The following is a 19,476-nucleotide window of genomic DNA, read 5'->3' as shown; positions in this document are numbered from 1 at the left end:
ACATGGGCTTGATGATACATAAACGAAGTACAGTAACATACTTTTATGTGGACCAGCCTCTGATGGTTTTCTCCGTAACAATTTTTGAAGCATTTCTGAGCCAAGTTTAGTTTTTTTTCTGCGTCGTCAAGGCATTCCAGTTGTTCCAAGCGGAAGTAACACCACACTATGTCCAGCTGGAGCACTGCATAGTTGTCTACCGTATCCAGCAGCTCCCTGCAGCACTCACTGGGGGGGTCGGGGGGGGGGACAGCACACAAAGGGAGCATTAACAACCTTTTCTGAATTTCTGCAAGTCTTTTCCAGGTTTCGCTGTATTTCCAAAGACCGGCTGCTCTAAAGCACAGACCCCTATGTTTGCGAAGGGAGCTGTATTTATAAGCTGAATCCTCCCAATGGGGAAAAAGCAGCTAGGGCTCAGGAATAACGGTCTAATACCATCTGCCCTGGGCATGAACACACGCACAGCCTTGCTGTGCCGGGAAAGACGTTCAGCAGGAAGTGGAAATTGGGGTCACCGTGTCAAAACCCGTCAGCAAACACGAGGAGACCATGGTTTAAAGCAAAGGTTTCCAACCCTGACTCCAAATCAGAATCACCTGGAAGTGAGGAATTTTTTCTTTTTTTTTTTTTTTTTTTGGTTAATACTGATGCTGAGACCCCATCTACATCAAGTTGTGATAGAAACGTCTGGAGATAGGGCCTGGATGCTGTATGTCGAGTATCTCCCTGGGTGATTCTAACATACAGCCAAAGCTAAGAACCAATGCTTTAAAGACACACCCAAAAAAAAATCACTGCTTACTGGGAATGCCCCAACTGGTGAAAACAAGGTATTCATATGCAGTCACAGGCAAGGTGGGAGGAAAAAGGATCCAGAAAATGCCAAGCTCTAAAAGCTTACGGATGTGGGGGCCCAGGTACAGGCTAAATGCTACCCTGTAGCTGTCGCAGCAGGGCTAAACCCAGGTCCAGAGAAAGGGAGAAAACAAGACAATGATATGTTGACAAAGATAGACATCAAGATTATTTATTTTAAATGTGATTTTTAGAAATTCATCATGCAAATCCAGACCTGAAATCTGAACCTCAACAAGGAAGGAAAATATTTGGAATCGTGTGTTACACCTAGACAAACTTGGGGGGCGCCTGGGTGGCTCAGTCGGTCAAGCATCCGACTTGGGATCTCACGGTTTGTGAGTTCGAGCCCCACATCAGAATGCTTCGGATTCTATGTCTCCCTCTCTCTTTGCCCCTCCCGCTCACACTCTGTATCTCTCTCTCAAAAATAACATTAAAACGTTTTTTTTTAAAAGAGAAAGGTCTTGGCTGTTTGTTTTCACGGGTATTCTATCAAAAAAAATAAGATTGCTCTTCTATCAAACTGCAAAGTCCACATGCCCTCAAGCTTCCCACCTTGCCCATCAAAATCTGCCTGAAGAAAAAAAGAAAAACCCATGAAATGCGATGGCGATGGCGGCATTTACGCTGTAAAGCAGGAGTCTCCTAAATGGAATGTCAGGCCTCGGGGGTGCGCCCGGGACAGTCTACGTGCATATGCAAGAGAAATATGCCAAAGCAGGCTTCTCTCCTCTTTGTGAAGGTTTTGTAACATACACGCCGTATCTTACACACGTGCACGTGCAGCTGTATGGCTGGGCATGGGCACTTTTTTTGTTTTAATTTTTTTTTTTAACATTTGTTATTGAGAGACAGACACAGAGCGTGAGCAGGGGAGGGGCAGAGGGAGGGGGAGACATAGAATCTGAAGCAGGCTCCACACTCTGAGCCGTCAGCACAGAGCCCGACGTGGGGCTTGAACTCGTGAGCCCTGAGATCATGACCTGGGCCCAAGCTGGAGGCTCAACCAACTGAGCCACCCAGGCGCCCCCTCTGGGCAGGGGCACTTTCTCAGAATGCCTGCTCAGCCTGAGAACTTGCCTTTGAGGGAAGAGGAAGGATCTTTTATGTCCAAGGTGATCTTACTTTCTAGACTCCCTCTGTCTCTGTGACAGAAGATTATCCTGCCATCCCTAAGAAAGCAGGGGACATTTTGTCACAGTTTTCAATATCTTGTATGTGTGCACAGGCTCATTCGTGTTTAATAAGCACGAAGGGCAAGGGCAGGAACTGCCTCATTTCAGGTAGGCATAGAAGCCTGTGTACAAGTTCAAGCCCGAACGCAGTACTGTGCAGCATGAAAACAAACACCAGTCTCACAGCTGAGAAATACATTTCATTCTTTTAGTTTTAAAAACAACACTTTCTATTCATAGAGAGGCCTATAAGAGACCACAAAATCATTGCTTATACGTAGTAATTCTGAAACTCTTAGGCCTGTCATTGAACCTGATTGGATCCCTCAGGTTTGAAAACAAAATTTTCAAAGCCTTGTATCAAATTGTACCATAGAATATATTTTTATTAATACCGCTTCAGCTTGTGGTTTTAGCGGCTTTCACAATCAGCAGTCAAAAAGTTCTCATGTTAAAAAACATTAATTGAAATACCTAGATGAGCAACATTTATTTAAATAAAGCCTACTGAGCCTACCTTGAGAAAAATTAAATCCCATTTGGGCTGAAGTCAGTTACTTAACAGAAACTTATTCTGTTTGCCTTATGAGTTCAAAATTTTTATGTAAAATAAAGATACTAGTTTCAAGAAACGTAAGCTAAGCCTACGTATCTCCGTTTTCTTTCAGGGAAGGTTGGCTAAGAAGTCTTTTTTATCACTGGCCTTAAGGAACCGGATCACAGTATGCCCTGGTGTAGTTTTCCCATAGTTCTTTTACTTAGGATTCATTATGGTCCTTTTATCTGGGGGTTTACGGGTTTTCATCAAACTGGGAAAATTTGGGGCCATTATTTTTTTTTTTTTTTGTCCCAGCTGCCTTTTTCAGAGCCTACAATTATCCACAAATAGGGTCATCTGAGGCTGCTTTATAACTTGTGGATGATGTGCCCCCCCCCTTTTTTTCTTTTTTTAGTCCTTTCAGCTTCCTGTTGGATCATTTCTGTTGCCTCACCTTTACGTGTACCCATCTTTTCTTCTGTGGGGTCCGATGTACACTTAATCCCACCCGATGCTTTCCACCTCAGACATGGGGTTTTTCATCTCTGCAATTCCAACGTGGTGATCTTCAGTGTGTCTTCCAGGGGTCTATTTAACGTGCTCCATCCGTCCTTTACCTTCCTGAACATACGGAACGCAGTTCTAGTAACCGTTTCAATGTCCCCGCTTACTAATTCTGTCTTCCGAGTCTGTTTCCATTGACTGGGTCTTTCTCCTTAGTGTGGGGTTCTGTTTGCTTGCTTCTTTGCAGGACTGCTAGTTCTTAATTGGCAACTGGATGTTTTTGTATTGCTGGAAGTATTACTGAGCTTTGTCTGAGAGGCAGTTACTTGAAAACCACGTGATCCTTTTAAGGCTTGCTTTTAAGCTTGGTTAGGTGGGACCACAGCAGCCCTTGGAGAGAATTTTGGCCTACTGCTGAGGCAATACCCTTCTGAATTCTGTGCGACGGCCTGTGACCAAAAAGATTCCCACTGTGGCTGGCGGGAACGCAGATTATTCTCGGCCCTCTGAACTCTGAAGACTGTTCTCTGCTCCTCTCGGGCGGGGTTTTCCCCTGCCTTGGGTAGTTTCCTCACACGCGTGTGCTGATCGTTACTCAACAGAATACTCCAACGAGACCCGCTGAAGCTCTCTGACATCCTCCCTCAGGCAGAGGCAGCTCTCTCCTCTTACATCTTGGCCTCCTTGGATTCCTGGCTTCGACTCCGGCGGGACCAGGAGGCTGCATCTGGGTTTCTCCTCCCTGCACTGCAGTCGAGAGATGCTCTGGGCAGCCAGCTGAAACAATCACAGGGCTCCCCTCGTCTGTTCCTCCACCTTAGCGACCGCTGTCCTGTACTGCTCGGAAACTCGAGTTTTCAGACACCTGGCCCAAATTTTCAGTTGTTTTTGGTGACAGGGTAAGTCCAGTCACTGTGACTCCATCATGGCCCAAAGCAGAACTCTCACTTGTAGTTTTAAACAGGGGAAGAAACTACTCGTGGTCATACTACCTACCATCCCTCCAGATGTAGAACAGAGAGCTGGGACGGGACTTTTGGCCACCGTGAAGGTGGGAAATCATCATGTGGGAAAGGAAACAACACACGCACATCCCTGACGTGTGTCAGCGCTCGTCTCTACCAAGAGGAAGCCCTCGCACCCAACGTATGCCAATAAGGTAGCCCAAATAAACAGAGCTTCAGGGAAAAAGTGTCATTCTCTGCTGAGGCACTGGCAATTATTCCTGGATTAGTATACCTACTGCTTACTGAACACGTTAACGTACTGTGAACTGGAGATACGGTTATTTTTATTCAGGGGTTCCTGGAGACCCGAAAATCATTTCAAGGATTTATCTGGGATAAAAAGATGAAGAAAGGCTCATGCAGACAAATCAAGGTCAACCACGTCTTGGTAACTGCTGAAGCTGGATTAAAAATGTATAGGAATTCACTATACTAATCTTTATGTGTACTTGAAATTTTCCTAACCAAAAGTTACAAACAATTATGGAAGGAAACGAGAAACCGTATCTGAGTTTGAGGGACCTAACTTACCGCCTGCACCCGTGTCTAGTCGAAGAAAATGAAACCAGCATAGAAGCAGAGACCAGCAGAGTAAGAAAACCCGAAAGGCACCAAGCCCTCGTTCTAGTTATTTTCAGATTTGCCTCCTTCTCCCAAATAATCGAAACAACAAATCCCCTTTCTTACTTAAGTCAGTTTAAATTGGGATTTGTTCACTTAAAGCCCGAGGGTGCTAGTACGTTTGGCAAACCGTAAACATCTGTATTGATTTTCTTGACGTGTACGATACATCTTGGGGGAATTCGTCAAAATGGGGGAAAAAATTACCCGAATGTTGTTAACTTCGGACCATTCTTAAATCTCAAGTCTAATTTTCAAATGTTTCTTCTTTCAGGATTGTAGTCTCTCAGTGCCTTTTGCCATTAAGAGGAATTAGGAATCCTTGCGAAACGGCTGCTTCCTGGCCTGGGGCAGGGAATGGGCAGGAGGCGTCTGGAACACCAGAGACCAAGACCGCTGGGATCAGGTCAAAAACATGAAAGACAGCCAGGACCCACTTGCTGGCCAAAGACGGTCAATTTAAAGCACTGAGGTTTGAAATACATCAAATGTGTTAAAGTCCATGAGTTCACACTGATACTTTAAAAAAAAAAAAAAAAAAAGAAAAGAAAAAGAAAACCCAATTCACTGCCGATATCCCCTTTGGAGAATTCTAGGGAAGCCGCTCATTTATTCTGAAAACAAGAAAACAAGAGGGAAGAACCGAGCTTTTTATTCTTTCTGTACAAACTGTACCTGACTGTAACCCAATTAGCTGATGAGGAAAAATATTTCTTCCCAGGAAAATCCCGGCAATAAATGCAGGAGGTATGTATCACTGTTTTGCAGCCCCTGATAAAACAATAGATTTGGGGAATGATATCAACATCCACACCAAAACCACGAGGGGAAAAGCTGATGGGGCCTGCATGACGGATGGGGCAGGGTGCCGACGCATCACAAAACCCAGACCTATGTCCCGCATGCTTGCCGTAAGGACAGTAAGTGCGTATGTCTATAAAATTCTTCACAGGGAAGACCTTCCTTAAAACCGGAAGACCTTCCTTAACTGGGAAATCTTCCTTATAACTGGTATTCACCAAATACAAAAGCGCCTACCAGAAATATTTGTCAGCATCCAACAGACATGGCAAGGCTATTCCATATTCTTTTCTTTTCAGGAAAGCTCTGCCCTTCTCATGATATCCCATAGCTAACATAAGGGCCTAGAAAAAAATACGGATTTAAAAAAAACATCACTTTAAACTATAATAAAACAAATTCTATTAAAAGCACAGTAAGTCTAAAGAAATCAAATAAAGATTAAAAAAAACAATGACAACAAGATCACAACTGAATCTAAAAGCCGAAATCAAGAAAAATATAATCAATGCTTTCATTTCATCAAAATGCTGAGATCAAGCACTCAATTCAATGTGACTGATACGGTCACAGCCAGCACCTGCCCCCTTTGTTTCCAGCAGTTTATTTTAGTACCTGGTGACTTAGATGGATTTCTAGTACTCTCGAAGAGCTGAACACATAAAGAAGTAACCAGAGATGCTTGTTTGTATCCTTTTTAGAAAACATATTCATTTCACTTTCTAGTCTTGACAAAGTTTTTTCTGAACTGTCAACTCTAGTATTTCTAAAAAAGTTTCCTTTATTGTTTATTATTTTTTTTACATATTATTTATTTGGGGGAGAGCACAAGCAGGGGAGGGGCGGAGAGAGGGGCATGGAGGATCTGAATGAAGTAGGTAGGCTCTGAGCTGACAGGCTGACAGCAGAGGGCCCCCATGTGGGGCTCGAAGTCCTGCATCGTGAGATTGAGACCTAAACTGAAGTCAGATGCTCAGCTGACTGAGACACCCAGGTGCCCCTCTAAAACAATTTTTAAAAGGCAATCCAGGGGCGCCTGCCTGGTTTGGTTAGTAGAGCATGTGACTCTTGGTCTTGGGGTCATGAGTTCCTACCCCATGCTGGGCACAGAGCTTACTTTAAAAAAAAAAAAAAAAAAAAGTAATGCAGAAAATGCTTTAAGTTCATTGATATTTAGATTGAGTTTATACTTCAGTCTTGTAAATGTTTTCGGAAAAGATCTGGATGTCGTCATTTAATGTCAGAGAGCTGTGGCGAATAATCACCAACATTAAAAACAAACACCGATCAATCCACTGATGGCTACAAGTCCTCTTCTTAAAACGTGACTTTAATCCTTCACTTTCAAGGGAGTAATTCATATCGTGAGACCTACACAAACTTGTCTTTTAAAGACGGAAAAAATTAGGGGGCGCCTGGGTGGCTCAGTCGGCTAAGCTCCAACTTCGGCCCAGGCCACGATCTCACGGTTGGTGACACACAGCCCCGCATCGGCCTGTGAGCTGACGGATCCCGTCTCCCTCTCTGTCTTCCTCTCTCTCTCTGTCCCTCCCTTGCTTGTGCTTCCTCTCAAACATAAATAAGCATTAAAAAAAAATAAAGACAAAAATTAAAATGGACTTGGCCCACCGTCATTCTAGCTCTTCTTTCTAAGGAGGTCCTGGACTCTAGCTCTCTCATCTCGGGGGTCGCAGCTGTAGAACGCTGCCATAAAAGACCAGCTTGGGTATGTTCCAGGGGACAACCGCCTCCTGCCTATTCCAAGCTAGCGAACACGGAAAGGGGGACTGGGGGACTGGGGTGAGATGGCAGGATCGCCTGTCAGACTCTTCCCAAGTTACAGAGCCCCCATCCCAGCCCCCCCCGATCCGTCCCTTGGGGGACATGGCCCTCTAGTGGAAAACACCACTCAAAGCTACCACTGCCCCGGGAAGCCACTTATGCTGAAGGCAGTGCGTCACATTACTCAGGAATGTTCCAAGTCACCGCCGCGGGACAGTGCAATCATGCTGTCCCGTTCCACTGCACTGAAAATCACAGGGTGAGTCCGCTGTACCCAGGTGCTCACCATATGGTGACATCCCGTTTATATGCTCAACCAGAAAGCTATTTCTAATCCTTTCTAATAGTCCAAGATACAAGAACTAGCAAACCACTTCTGTTCTGGACAGCCAATCGAAGCGCGAGCCACAAACTTCTATAGTCCTTACTTTTCTTTCTGAAGGGGGAATTCTGATGGATCTGCCCGTCTGGTTAGCTATGTCTAAGTACGGCGTGGTTTCTGGGTCCACCACCATCTCAGCTGCAACAAAGCCGAAAGGAACCCCGTTAGTTCGACGCTAAAAAGCAGTGATGGGGACACTGAACTACTAGACCGTGGGGCACAAGAGCCCATAAGAACGGTGAGCCCCCTGCCCCTCCCCGCCCTCCCCCCCAGGCCTGATCTGCCACCGCCTGTAAGACCCTGAGTGAGATAAAGCGCCCAGAGTGCTGTGTACCTCTCTCCGCCAAGATCTCCAGGCCTCTCTTGGTCCTCTGGATTCTTTTTTCTTTTAGTTCGGCTTCATTTTGCTCTTCTTCTTCAACCTGGAAGTTTTTCCTCACATCCTCTTCAGACTGTTTCAGTTCAAGCACCATTGCTTTCACGTTGTGTGTCACTCCTTGTTCTTCAAGAGTTTTCCCTGCACAAATCGGAAATGCTCATTACGAAAAGAGCCGCTGGAGCTGGAAAGCGGTCCATTCTCCGTGTCCCTACATGAGCTCTTAAACCTGCCCGAGTACTTGCGAGCCACTGCGCGACGGACTCGGTGACAGCACGTGTAATTCAGCTGCTGCTAGGCAGGGGGTAAAAGCAACCGGTGAACTTTCCTCCCCTGTAGCTGGACGAACCACAAACCGGGTTCGCAGCAACGGGCGAGAAGCCCCGGTGCAGTGGGGCACGGCGGGAGATCTACGGTGGCGGTTAAAAGCAAACCTCCTGGGTTCTATCCCTTTATAGCTCTGTGACCCTGAGTAAAGTGCGTATTTCCTAGGACCCAGGTTCTGCACACATAAAATGGAAATAAAGCTACTGGCAGAGGGACGTCTGGGTGGCTCAGTCGGTTAAGCATCCGACTGTGGGTTTCAGCTCAGGTCATGATCTCGCGAGTTCGAGCCCCACGTCGGGCTCCACACTGGCAGTGCAGGGCCTGCTTGGGATTCTCGGTCTCCCTCCCGTTTGCGCGCTCTCTCTCTCTCTCTCTCAAAATAAATAAACGTGGAAAAAAAAGTGGCAGAAATCAATGAACCAGAATAAAAGAGCTTATTAAACTAATCAAAACCTGGTTCCATGAAAAAGTAATCAAATACACAAACCTAACAAAAACTAAGTCAAAGATGCAAATGGACCACCATCAAAATGAAGAATAAACACACATACATACAGATTTTAAAAGAATGAAATATTATGAACTATAAACATACAAATTGGAATGTTTTTCTGGAAAACTCCAGTTGGATTTTTTTCTTGAGAAACTTGGCAACCATTCTAATGTAGAAAAATAAAGATACACCAATGGCCAAGTCACCTTAATAAAAAAGAGCCAAGGGGGACCTGGGTGGCTCAGTCCAACTTCAGCTCAGGTCATGATCTCACAGTTCATGGGTTCGAGCCCCACATCAGGCTGTCAGCACAGAGCCCGCTTTGGATCCTCTGTCCCCCCCTCTCTCTGCCCCTCCCTGCTGGTTCTCTTTCTCTCTCCCCAAATAAACTTAAAAAAAAAAAAAAAAAAAAGGGCGCCTGGGTGGCGCAGTCGGTTAAGCGTCCGACTTCAGCCAGATCACGATCTCGCGGTCCGTGAGTTCAAGCCCCGCGTCGGGCTCTGGGCTGATGGCTCAGAGCCTGGAGCCTGTTTCCGACTCTGTGTCTCCCTCTCTCTCTGCCCCTCCCCCGTTCATGCTCTGTCTCTCTCTGTCCCAAAAATAAATAAACGTTGAAAAAAAAAAAAAAAAAAAAGAGCCAAGAAGGGGACTTTTACCAGATTTTAAAACTACAACAAAACCACGGTAATAGAACCCTATGGGTGAAGGTGGTCAAAAGGTAGAAACTTCAGTTACAAAGTAAGTCCGTCCTGGGCTGTTTGATGTGCAGCCTGGTGACTACAACAAACAATACTGTGTTTTATATTTCAATGTGGCTAAGAGAATAAAAGTTCTTCTCACAAGAAAAAAAAAATTAATTACGTGAGACGACAGATCATCGTGCTCGTTCCACAATATATACAAACATCGAATCATTACCCTGTACCCCTGGAACTCATATAATGTTACATGTCAATTACACCCCAACAGAAAACCCTCTATGGTTCTGGCCCAGGAATAAACCTATAGGTCAAAGGAAAGAACAGGAAGTGCAGAAACAGAGCTCTGACAAAGGAGGCACCGAAGGGCAGTGTGGCAACAGCAAGATAAGTTCGATCTTTAGCCTTTAAATATAAAGGGGGCCTCCGGACAGATTAAGACCTCACGCAGATTAAACTAATACAAGAAAATGTAGAAAACTGTGTGGCCCTGGGGTGGGGGTGGGGAAGTAACTATTAAAACACAAATGATAAGGTGGAAATTGATGGATTTGATAACGACGAAATCAAGGATTTCCAACCCATGAAGAATACCACAAACAGCACTGTCACAGAGATGACAGTGAAAAGCTGTCTATGACACCCGCAAGAGACAACAGGAAATGGCTCGCGGAGACGCTGGAAAGGAAGCCTAGGGCTGTTGTGCAGGCTGTGTTCCATCAAGCCGAGGATGTGAACCTGACTCTCTAAGCCAGAAGAACTTACTGGGAGCAGACTGCAGTGCCCGCCCAAACTGCTGCAACAGCGAACTGGTCGCCCAAGTCTATTCGTGCCTCCTTCAAGTCCATCTCCCTAGGGCAGCCAAAGGGACCTTTGAAACCCAAATATGTCATGTTGCACCCGCCCCCCCCCCCCCCCGCCCCGCCCCAGCCTCCATGGCTTCCTGCTTCTGTTAGGAAGAACATTCTAACACTGCACAAGTTCACAGGGCCCAGGGTTTCTCACAGCAGCACTACTGACATCGTGGGCCAAGTGAGTCTGTCGTGGGAGCTGTTCTGTGCCTGATCTGATGTTCAGCAGCGTCCCTGGCCTCTACTCCCTATGTGACAGGAGCACAAGCCCCCACCCGCACCCCACAACCAAGTCATGACAACCAAAATCGTCTCCAGACATTGCCAAATGTCCTCTGGGTGGCAAAATCGCCCGGCTTGAGAACCACTGCCACCACCTTTTCGCTGTGGCCTCTGCATCTCCGTTCCTTAACATTTCCTCAGACCTGTAATGAGCGTCTTTCTTCCCGCCAGCACAGAACAGATAGTAAATGCTGATTGGAAAACTTGCTTTCTGCTCTACGTGCTTATTTTAGCGAACACTACGACAATCAGTTTTAGACTATGTGTCCAAGAGAGCCGCTAGAAATTGGTGAACAGAAAAAGAGAAAAAAGATGCAGCGTCATTACATGAACCCGATTTAAAATTCTGCACTTTGCCATGACATACCTAGTTGAAGCTGTTTCTTGTTGATGACAATTTTGATGTAATTTTCTTGAAATCCGAAGGTTTCAGCTATTCTGTAAAATAAACCGGTACCCGCTGCAGGCCATCAATTTGTCATGAGCCGTTAAACAGTTTAATTGTGACAGCTATTTCATACATTCCCCTCAGAAACTCTGGTATTTCGATTTACTGACTCACAAACATCACTTCGTGGTTCCTAGGTGGTTATTTGAGACTGTAAGAGGCCATGTCCTTTTTAAAACTATCTCTTTCCTCATGCTGTGGAGACCACTTGGGCGGGACATCCATTTGAAGAGGAGGGCCCTGGCTGCATGTCAGGAGCAAATCCATTCTCTACACCTTCTGCGGACTCCCTGGAGGAGCCCATAATAGAGGGGTGCTCCCGGCAATCTTCTGCGCACGTGTGCTGAATGAATGATGCTTCCTGAATCCATCCCTAACGGCCCTGATGTCGACCAGAGGAAATGAGAAAAATCAGCTTCACAAACAAGGACTGGCTAGCCCTGGAGGGTAGTGAAGGACACTTACCATTTAAAAATCGAGAGAAGTGGATGACCTGACCAACCAGGCCTCAAAAGGTAAATTTCACTGGCCTGTGACGGGTATTTTTTTTCTTTTTACAGATGGGCCGACAGCCTGAAATCGGCTAGAACACCTTGCTGAATGTCACAGCAAGTTATCAGTGCGCGAAGAAATAAAAGTCAAAGCTGGTGATCTGGTGAATATCAGGTTATTTATATCACTCGTTCGCTGATTAGGACACGTTGGCCAGTGCCGGTCAGGTGGCAGGCATGGCGTTCCCACGGACCTCAAGTCCACTGGGAAATGAAGGCGAGTGGTGCCAGTCTTGAGTTCTTGCTTTGCCCTTAACTGGCAGTGTGAGCCTGGTCAGTTCTGCGGCCTCGAGGCCTGTTTCCCCTCCACTAAGCGAGCATAAATAACACCTGCCCTGTCTCTCTGACGGGACTGTCACAAAGGATCAGTCGAGCTAATGTAAAAGGGCCGAGAGCAGCCGGGGCGCCGGGCAAACAGATACTTACTTTGACCTCAGTTCTCTGCCACTGATGTGCAATCGGGTCTCCAACAGGTTTTTCCTATCCTGTTTTAAAAAAGGCAAATCAAAGAAAATGTACTTCAGTGTGACACTTTTTGGTGCTATTACTCTGTCTATAAAGTCAGGAAGGCTGGTATCAGACGATGTTAAGGCCTGAAATGACACGTGCCTAGTGAAGAAGCTACTGAACATGCTGACCCTGTGACCTGGATGCCCTCAAGGGGGGTGGCAGCGTGCCCCCGAGGCAGGGCTCAGCCTCCGGCGGGAAGTTAGATGTTCAGAGGGGTTTGTGATGCGTCTTTACTCAAGGGAGCTGGCCTATGCGACACAAGGACCCAGACCAGCACCTCCAGCACTGCAGCCACCCTCAGTGAACACGACACGGTGCCCACTGAGCAGGGAGTGGCAAGACATGATCTCGGAACCTCTTCGTTCTCCACTGGGCTGGGCTTCTGAGGAAAAACTGCGATCAGCAGGGAAGCCTACGAGACCATGCACATCTGCTCAGGTTGTACACTCAGCTTTCTGACCGGTGAGCTGGTTTCCCCGGTGCTTGATTCTAGCAAAGAGGAGCCCTGTATGTGTGTGGATATATATGTGGATGTAGATATAGATATAGATATATAGATATATGTGAACGGGCATCCTGAGGTAGTTACATATGTCATTTTCTTTTTCTCAAAAAGCTCTTTGTTTTTCCTAGAAATGTGTTAAAGCTTTAATGAGATAATTTACATTTCATAAAGCTCACCTGTTTAAAAGAGAAGTCAGGGGTTTCCTGTACGCTTGTGAAGTTACACAACCGTTACCGTAACCAAATGTCAGAACGTTTTCATCATCCCCTCCAAAAAATACCATAATTCACACCCCCAATCCCTCCCTTTATCCCCCAAGCCCCAGGCAACCACTGATCTAGTCTCGGTCTCTATGGATTCACTCGTTCTAGACGTTTCATATGAACGGACTGTACAATGTGTGGCCTCTGTGTCTGGCTTCTATCATGTTGCTAAGGTTCAGCCGTGTCACAGACGTGTCAGGACCTCATCGTCTTCGTGGCTGAGTAACATTCCTCCGTGTGGCCACCCTCCCTCATGGATCGTTCACCCACTGACGGACATGTGGGCTGTTTCCACCCGGGAGCCAGAGAGGGCTCTTCCGTGAACACAGCTGCTACAAACATTCACGTACAAGTTTCCGCACAGACACGGTTTTCTGGAGTAAAACTGCTGGGCCCTATGGTAGATCTGACGCTTATATATTTTCAGATCTTCTGAAAATGATTAACACTGATCAGTCCTCAGAGGCCAGCAACCTTTGGGTACCCTGCCTCAAGAACCTTTCTGGACTTGCACTACTGAGGACATGGCCCTGACATGCGGCGGCCCCGCCCGCATCACTGTGGCCCTGCTGGAGCACTCAGTCCATCACACTCTAACCTCCACCAGCACAGAGAAGAGGGAGAATTCCCGACTGACGTGTCCGACTGCACACAGCTCGGCAAAAAACCTGAAGTATTCCTTTGATTCCCCATTATTTCTAAACGTTTGTCCGAACTGCAGAAAAGGTAAGACATGTGACGCATAGCCTTGTGACGTTTTGGAGGTCCGTGAGGGACAAACCCACCCTGTAAAAATGTTCCAGTTTGAAAAACCTACAAAATTAACTTGGAAGTTGATAAATATTCAACATGTTAAGTAACCGAAAAGAATTTTAACTGTGGATTGTAGCCTTAAAAAAAAAAAAAAAATCACAGGGCGCTGGGTGACTCAGTCAGTTAAGCATCTGACTCTTGATTTCAGCTCAGGTCATGATCTCACGGTTCGTGAGTTCGAGCCCCTCATCGGGCTCTGTGCTGGCAGTGTGGAGCCTGCTTGGGATTCTCTCCCCCCCCCCCCTGCTCCTCCCCTGCTCACTCTCTCTCAAAATAAATAAATACACTTTTTTTTTTTAAATCACAATTTATCACTAAGTGAACAAAGCATTGGTACCTATGTACTCATTTAGGGAAATTACTCACTTTTCTTAGTCGGGGAGGTAAAAATATCTCAATTGTCGCAATTCCTGTTGTTTTATAATTTTCATTTCCCGTGCCACGCTCAATTGCTTTGCAACGTATTTCTTCTATTATCTTTTCCACTTCATTTTCACAGCAATCTAGCTTGTCAGAGTACTTCTTGGCAAGGTCCTGTGAAGCCAGATCAGAACACAGGTCAGTGTAGCGCCGACTGCAGAAAAGGGGCGTAATACGGGACAGCGTGTGAAGGGCTCTGCTGAGTGGTGGTCAGCCCATCAGAGAGAAACCCAGACGGGCTTGACATCTTGAGAGGGAGAGAGGCTAGGAAGGATCCAGGTAAAAATAAAGGCGAAATAGAAACAAAGGGGATGGATAGGGCGCCTGGGTGGCTCAGTCGGTTAAGCTTCTGATTTCGGCTCAGGTCAAGATCGCGGGGTTAGTGAGTTCGAGCCCTGCATCTGCCTCTGTGCTGACAGCTCAGCCTGGAGTCGTGCTTCGGATTCTGTATCTCCTCTCTCTCTGCCTCTCCCCCACTCACTCTCTCTCAAAAACGAATAAACGTTAAAATAACAGTTAAAAAACAAAAACAAAAAACAAAGGATAGGAAAACGGGACCGAATAGAAGAAGTGTCAATTATAATGGGGATTATCCTGGGCTAAAAGAAAGGTGGGCCGTGACCTACGTTGACTGTGATACGTTATAAGTGAAGTGGTCAGCTCCACTGGAGGGGATAGAAAGAAAAAACAAAAACAAAAATAGAGAAAACATTCCCATTTTTCCAACTTGTGAGAACAAGTCAGGTGAAACTTAAATAACTATCCTACCAGAAAATTCTGAATCACTGTACTGGTTGTAAAACCATAATTTGCTAGAATGACTCAACAGAACTCAGAAGAACGCTGTACTCCCAACGATAGTTGATTGCAAAGGATATAAATGAGTGTTTAGGTGAAGAGGTACAGAAGGCAGAGCGTCGAAGGGTCCGAGCGCAGGCGTCTCTAACCCTGAGGCATTGGGGCGTGCCGCCCTCACAGCACCCGGATAGGTCTGCCAATCTGGAAGTTTTCAAGGGAGTTCCCTTCTGAAGGCATGACTGATTACCGTCATTGGCCTTTGGTAATTAACTCAATCTCCAGCCTTCTCCCCTCTCCGAGGTTGGAAAGGGGAATGGAAGTCTAAGCTTCTAATCCAAGCTTGGTCTTTTTGGCCAGCAGCCCCATCCTAAAGGTATTACCAACAGTTGCCTCATTGGAACAAATGATGCTCCTATCACCTTTATCACTGGGGACACTCCAAGGGTTTTAGGAACTCTGCGTCACGTCCTGGGGGCAAAGACCAAATAGCTTTCTTATTCTGCCATACCTAGCTTCTGAGCCAAGAGACTGTAACAAGCAAATTCAGAAAAAAGGTCAGAAAACAGGTTGCAGAAAACACAAAGTGGGGCCTGTCAGGAACAGGAAAAATAGGAAAGCTCTTTTCTCCCAAGCGCTTCCTTGCGTCACCACACGGGGCAATATGATGCCCTTGTGACAGTCCTCAGTCCCTGATAAACATTACATTACTTGTCTCAGGGTACTCAGACTAAGAAAGCAGAAAAGGACACGCTATATTCCAACATGACAGAGTTCTATCAGAAATGATTAATGAAGGCGCCTGGGTGGCTCAGTTGGATAAGTGTCCGTCTGTTGGTTTCGGCTCAGGTCACGATCTCGTGGCTTCATGGGTTCGAGCCCCGCACTGGGTTCTGCACTGGCAGCACGCAGCCTGCTTGGGATTCTCGCGCGCGCCGGCTCTCTGCCCCTCCCCTAAAACAACGCCATTTCTGACGTTGCCGAAGACAGCTGAGACGTAATTCTTAGAAAGATGTATTTTGAACAAACGAACAGATAGCCATAGTATAAAAATAGCTGGCGGAAGGGAGCAACTATTTTATACTGAACCACGCTAGCAAGGAGAACTGAGAACCAACCCAGCCGCTCCCCCTGGCCACACAAGAGAGGCATCAGTACTGCCTCACCAGCAGGTCAAAATTAGTTCCCCGATTACCACTTTTACGTAACACTGAAGGTATTAAAAATAGCATGTACCTCGCAAATTAGAGAACACTCTCCTATGAATAAAATCTTATTAAACAAAAAGAAGCTTGTCAACTCCTAGTGAAAAGTGGGTACCTGCTTATCCCTAATGCTCTTGGCTAGGCCAAAAGTTACATGGTTACACCTGGCAATTTCCGGTGACTCCACAACCTTATTCACCAAGAAGACTTACAACACGGCTATTTATTTAAGTCTTAAAAGAAAATACCTTCAATGCCAAGCCAACTTCTTTATTTTCATCTGTATACGGAGGTTTCCAAAGTTGAATTCGGTCTTCCCTTAAAAACTGGGTCAGTTTTGCTTGGAGATATTTCTTTTGCGCCATTCTTAAAAGCAAAACAGTATATGAAGGATACTCCACACTGTATTTCAAGGCATTTTATAACTTACCTGTGTGGTAAGAAGAGCTCCCCTCCACTCCTTCCCCTCCTGTTTAATCATCATTACTTTTAGACTAGGTTTTAACTAGCTCCAGATTTCTCTTAGGTATTTATACATACACTAAAATATACAGTTGCATGTTACTGTTACATAAAGTATGTATTTCCAAGTTGCTAATATGTAGCAAGGCTTATAATACTTTTCTATTTCTTAATCTCTTATTCTCTGATCGAAAAGATAAAATGAGGGGAAGGTGAATCCCTAAAGCTGTTAACTGTCATAAACAATTCAACAGAGAGTTTATACATTCTCTTGTACTTGTATTTTGCTGAGTTTAACACAAAGACCAACCACCTTGGAAGGGTAAACATAAAAGCCAGCTTGAACCGTGAACTGGCAACATTCCCTACAACTGAATTTTTTAAATACAAAAGTTTCACTAGAAAAACTGTACATATTTTGTGATAAGCACACAACAACCCATCTATGTGCACTGTTCAAATCGAACGCTGGTTGGATCATCATTTTACAGCCGAAAACACCCAGGCCCCAGGTTTGTACAACGACTTGACCAAGGTCACAAAGTTAGGCAGCGCCATGGCTAGCACTGGGATTTCTGCCTACGACACTGGCCTTTGCATTCTGGCACGCAATCCTTCACTGCTTATCTGTCTCGTGTATGTAACTAGTGTCCCCCAAAGAAACACCGGCCAGCGATGGAGAGGTCCACTCATCTCTCATGAGCACAGCAATTTGAAGGGATGGCTAAGGCTGCTGGCAATGTCAACCGACCAAATTAGACAAGGAGTAAGAAAAGGAAAAAGATAATTAACGTCTGAATGACGAAGACAAGGTCCACAGAGTAAAAAAATACATATATAAGGGTTAATAATCTTGATAAGTAACTTTCTCTTTTTTTATGTAAGGCCTGTATTCCACACCCCCCGAAACCCAATTCACCTAATTTTAAATCAAGTCTGTTCACTTAAGTGTATTCCATAAATACATATCTTAAAGTTCAAATCTATTTTATATCAGCGTGGGGGGAAGAAAGAGGTCATCAGGATACGGAGGAGGAAAGGGAGTAAGGAATAAACACATCAAGGAGGGGCTTGTGCATCCGGGTGACCCACAGGAGAAACCCAGATTTTTAAGCATTTAAGAAACCACTTCTCACAGGGAAAAGCATGCGTACTTATGAGCATTAGCTTTTCAAGCATAAATAACTCACACAACCACTGTATCTAGTTCCCTACTCAAATCTTCAGGAATTCTGAATAAAATATCAACAGGCTGGGGGGGGGAGGGAGTGATCATTTCATGGGCTGCTTACTAAGGGAGGAAAGCCGTTTGTAAGGCCAGGTGCACAGCCCTCCGTGGCCCATCCTAGCCACTGCCTGATTAAAGGCCCAAAGGGTTTCACAAATATAGTGCGTGTCCCACAATCTACCCACTGAGCAAATCAACAGATGGCGGTCTGTAGGCACAAGACCTAATGTTTACAAAAGAATAGTCTGCTGTTTTGAAATGTACAAAAATTTCAGTTATAGACAACAGAATCAAAGAGGATACGTACTTCACATCAAATCAAATCGTTTAATAAACCAGTTTTCAGTTTTAGCTGGAGAACTGAAAGTTTCACGCGTGCCGTACAGCGTTTCACATTGCAGCCAAAAAAGCAGTGATGTATTTCAAGTATTTCTCAAGAAAACGGGGGAGGGAAGCCCAGAAATTCATTATCACTGCTTCAAACTGAAAGTGAAACGTTTTAAACCACGCCTTTAAAATTTTCACTTTCACTTTAGTAACGATCAATCTATGCTACCTTTCCCCAGAGCTTTTCAAATACACATATGTACACGTATACTCAAAATACGCTACATTTGCTCTTAGATGGAATAAAAGATTCTTGTCTTAAAAAATAAGAGTAAGGGAAGGAGATGAGAAACGCAGAACCAGGTTGTCAGAGAAATAATCAACCATTTTTTTCCTCATTAAATAGCAAAGAAAACCTAGCTGTGACTGCAAACACAACCCAAACGGCTTATTTGGAATAACAGTGTTATGTCCTCAAGCTTTTTGTCTGGCTAATCAGATACATTTCTTCTCTGCCCCCCGCCCCCAACAATTAACTCCACAATCTTTTAAAACACCCCCCACACCACCACCCCGGCCCAGCCCAGCGCAGACCCAGGGCCGCTCGACCCGTCGGGTCCCGAAGCCCCGGCCGGCCTCCGCGCAGGGCGCCTACCGCCGCCGCGCTGTGGCCGCGCCCCCGCCGGCCTGGGGATGCGTCGGGGTTGTGCAGGGAGCGGGGGCCGCCCGACGGCGCCGCTGAGACCCGGGTCGGGGACTGACGCTCGACCGCCGCCGCCGCCTCACCTGCGCCACCACCGCGCCCGCCCCGCGGACCCGCCGAGTGCCCGATGCGGCGGCGGCCGCCGTTTGTTTTTCATTCCGGGTGAGGCTGGCCCCGCCCCCACCGCTGCGGCCTCCGCGCCACCTCCTCGAGGCCCGGAAGGAGGTTTGGGCGGGGTTAGCGGGCGGGTCCGTGTGGCGGAGCCAACAGGGGCGGGACCGGTATTGCTTGTGGGCGGGCTAAGACGGGTACGGTGTGGCGGGGTTGGGTGGGGCAGGGAAAGGACGGGGCGGGGCTGAGGGGAGGGCGTGGGCGGGGGCAGGGTGGCGAGTGAGGGGGCGGGGCCTAGGGAGGACCTAGCCGGGGCGTTGGAGTCTCGGGGCCGTTTCCGCCGGGTGGAAGTGGGTCCCGCCTGGCCGCGGCTCGGCCCCGTTTGCTCGACTTCAGTAGGAAATTGCGCCTGGCTTCATTTCACCAAAAGCCTTGAA

The 19,476-nt window shown here is 46.4% G+C and overlaps 1 protein-coding gene across 1 annotated transcript in view; it reads right to left on the bottom strand.

Annotated features, from left to right (window-relative positions):
• The window catches only part of NUB1 (negative regulator of ubiquitin like proteins 1), a 29,340-nt gene extending 10,226 nt beyond the window's left edge, over positions 1-19,114 (bottom strand). The window contains exons 1-9 of the mRNA XM_030308849.1: positions 19,012-19,114; positions 16,457-16,574; positions 14,155-14,322; positions 12,124-12,182; positions 11,066-11,136; positions 8,006-8,188; positions 7,718-7,809; positions 5,745-5,851; positions 42-228 (exon numbers count right to left, since the gene is read on the bottom strand). Coding sequence (XP_030164709.1) covers positions 42-228; positions 5,745-5,851; positions 7,718-7,809; positions 8,006-8,188; positions 11,066-11,136; positions 12,124-12,182; positions 14,155-14,322; positions 16,457-16,574; positions 19,012-19,085 — 1,059 coding nt within the window. The 5' untranslated portion in view covers positions 19,086-19,114. The remainder of the gene's footprint in view (positions 1-41; positions 229-5,744; positions 5,852-7,717; positions 7,810-8,005; positions 8,189-11,065; positions 11,137-12,123; positions 12,183-14,154; positions 14,323-16,456; positions 16,575-19,011) is intronic.
• Positions 19,115-19,476: the final 362 nt, after the last annotated feature.

The sequence above is a fragment of the Lynx canadensis genome, chromosome A2 (assembly GCF_007474595.2).
Source record: "Lynx canadensis isolate LIC74 chromosome A2, mLynCan4.pri.v2, whole genome shotgun sequence".
Lineage (NCBI taxonomy): Eukaryota > Metazoa > Chordata > Mammalia > Carnivora > Felidae > Lynx > Lynx canadensis.
Note: the sequence above shows the minus strand (reverse complement) of the source record. Positions and strands in the feature narration are given on the sequence as shown.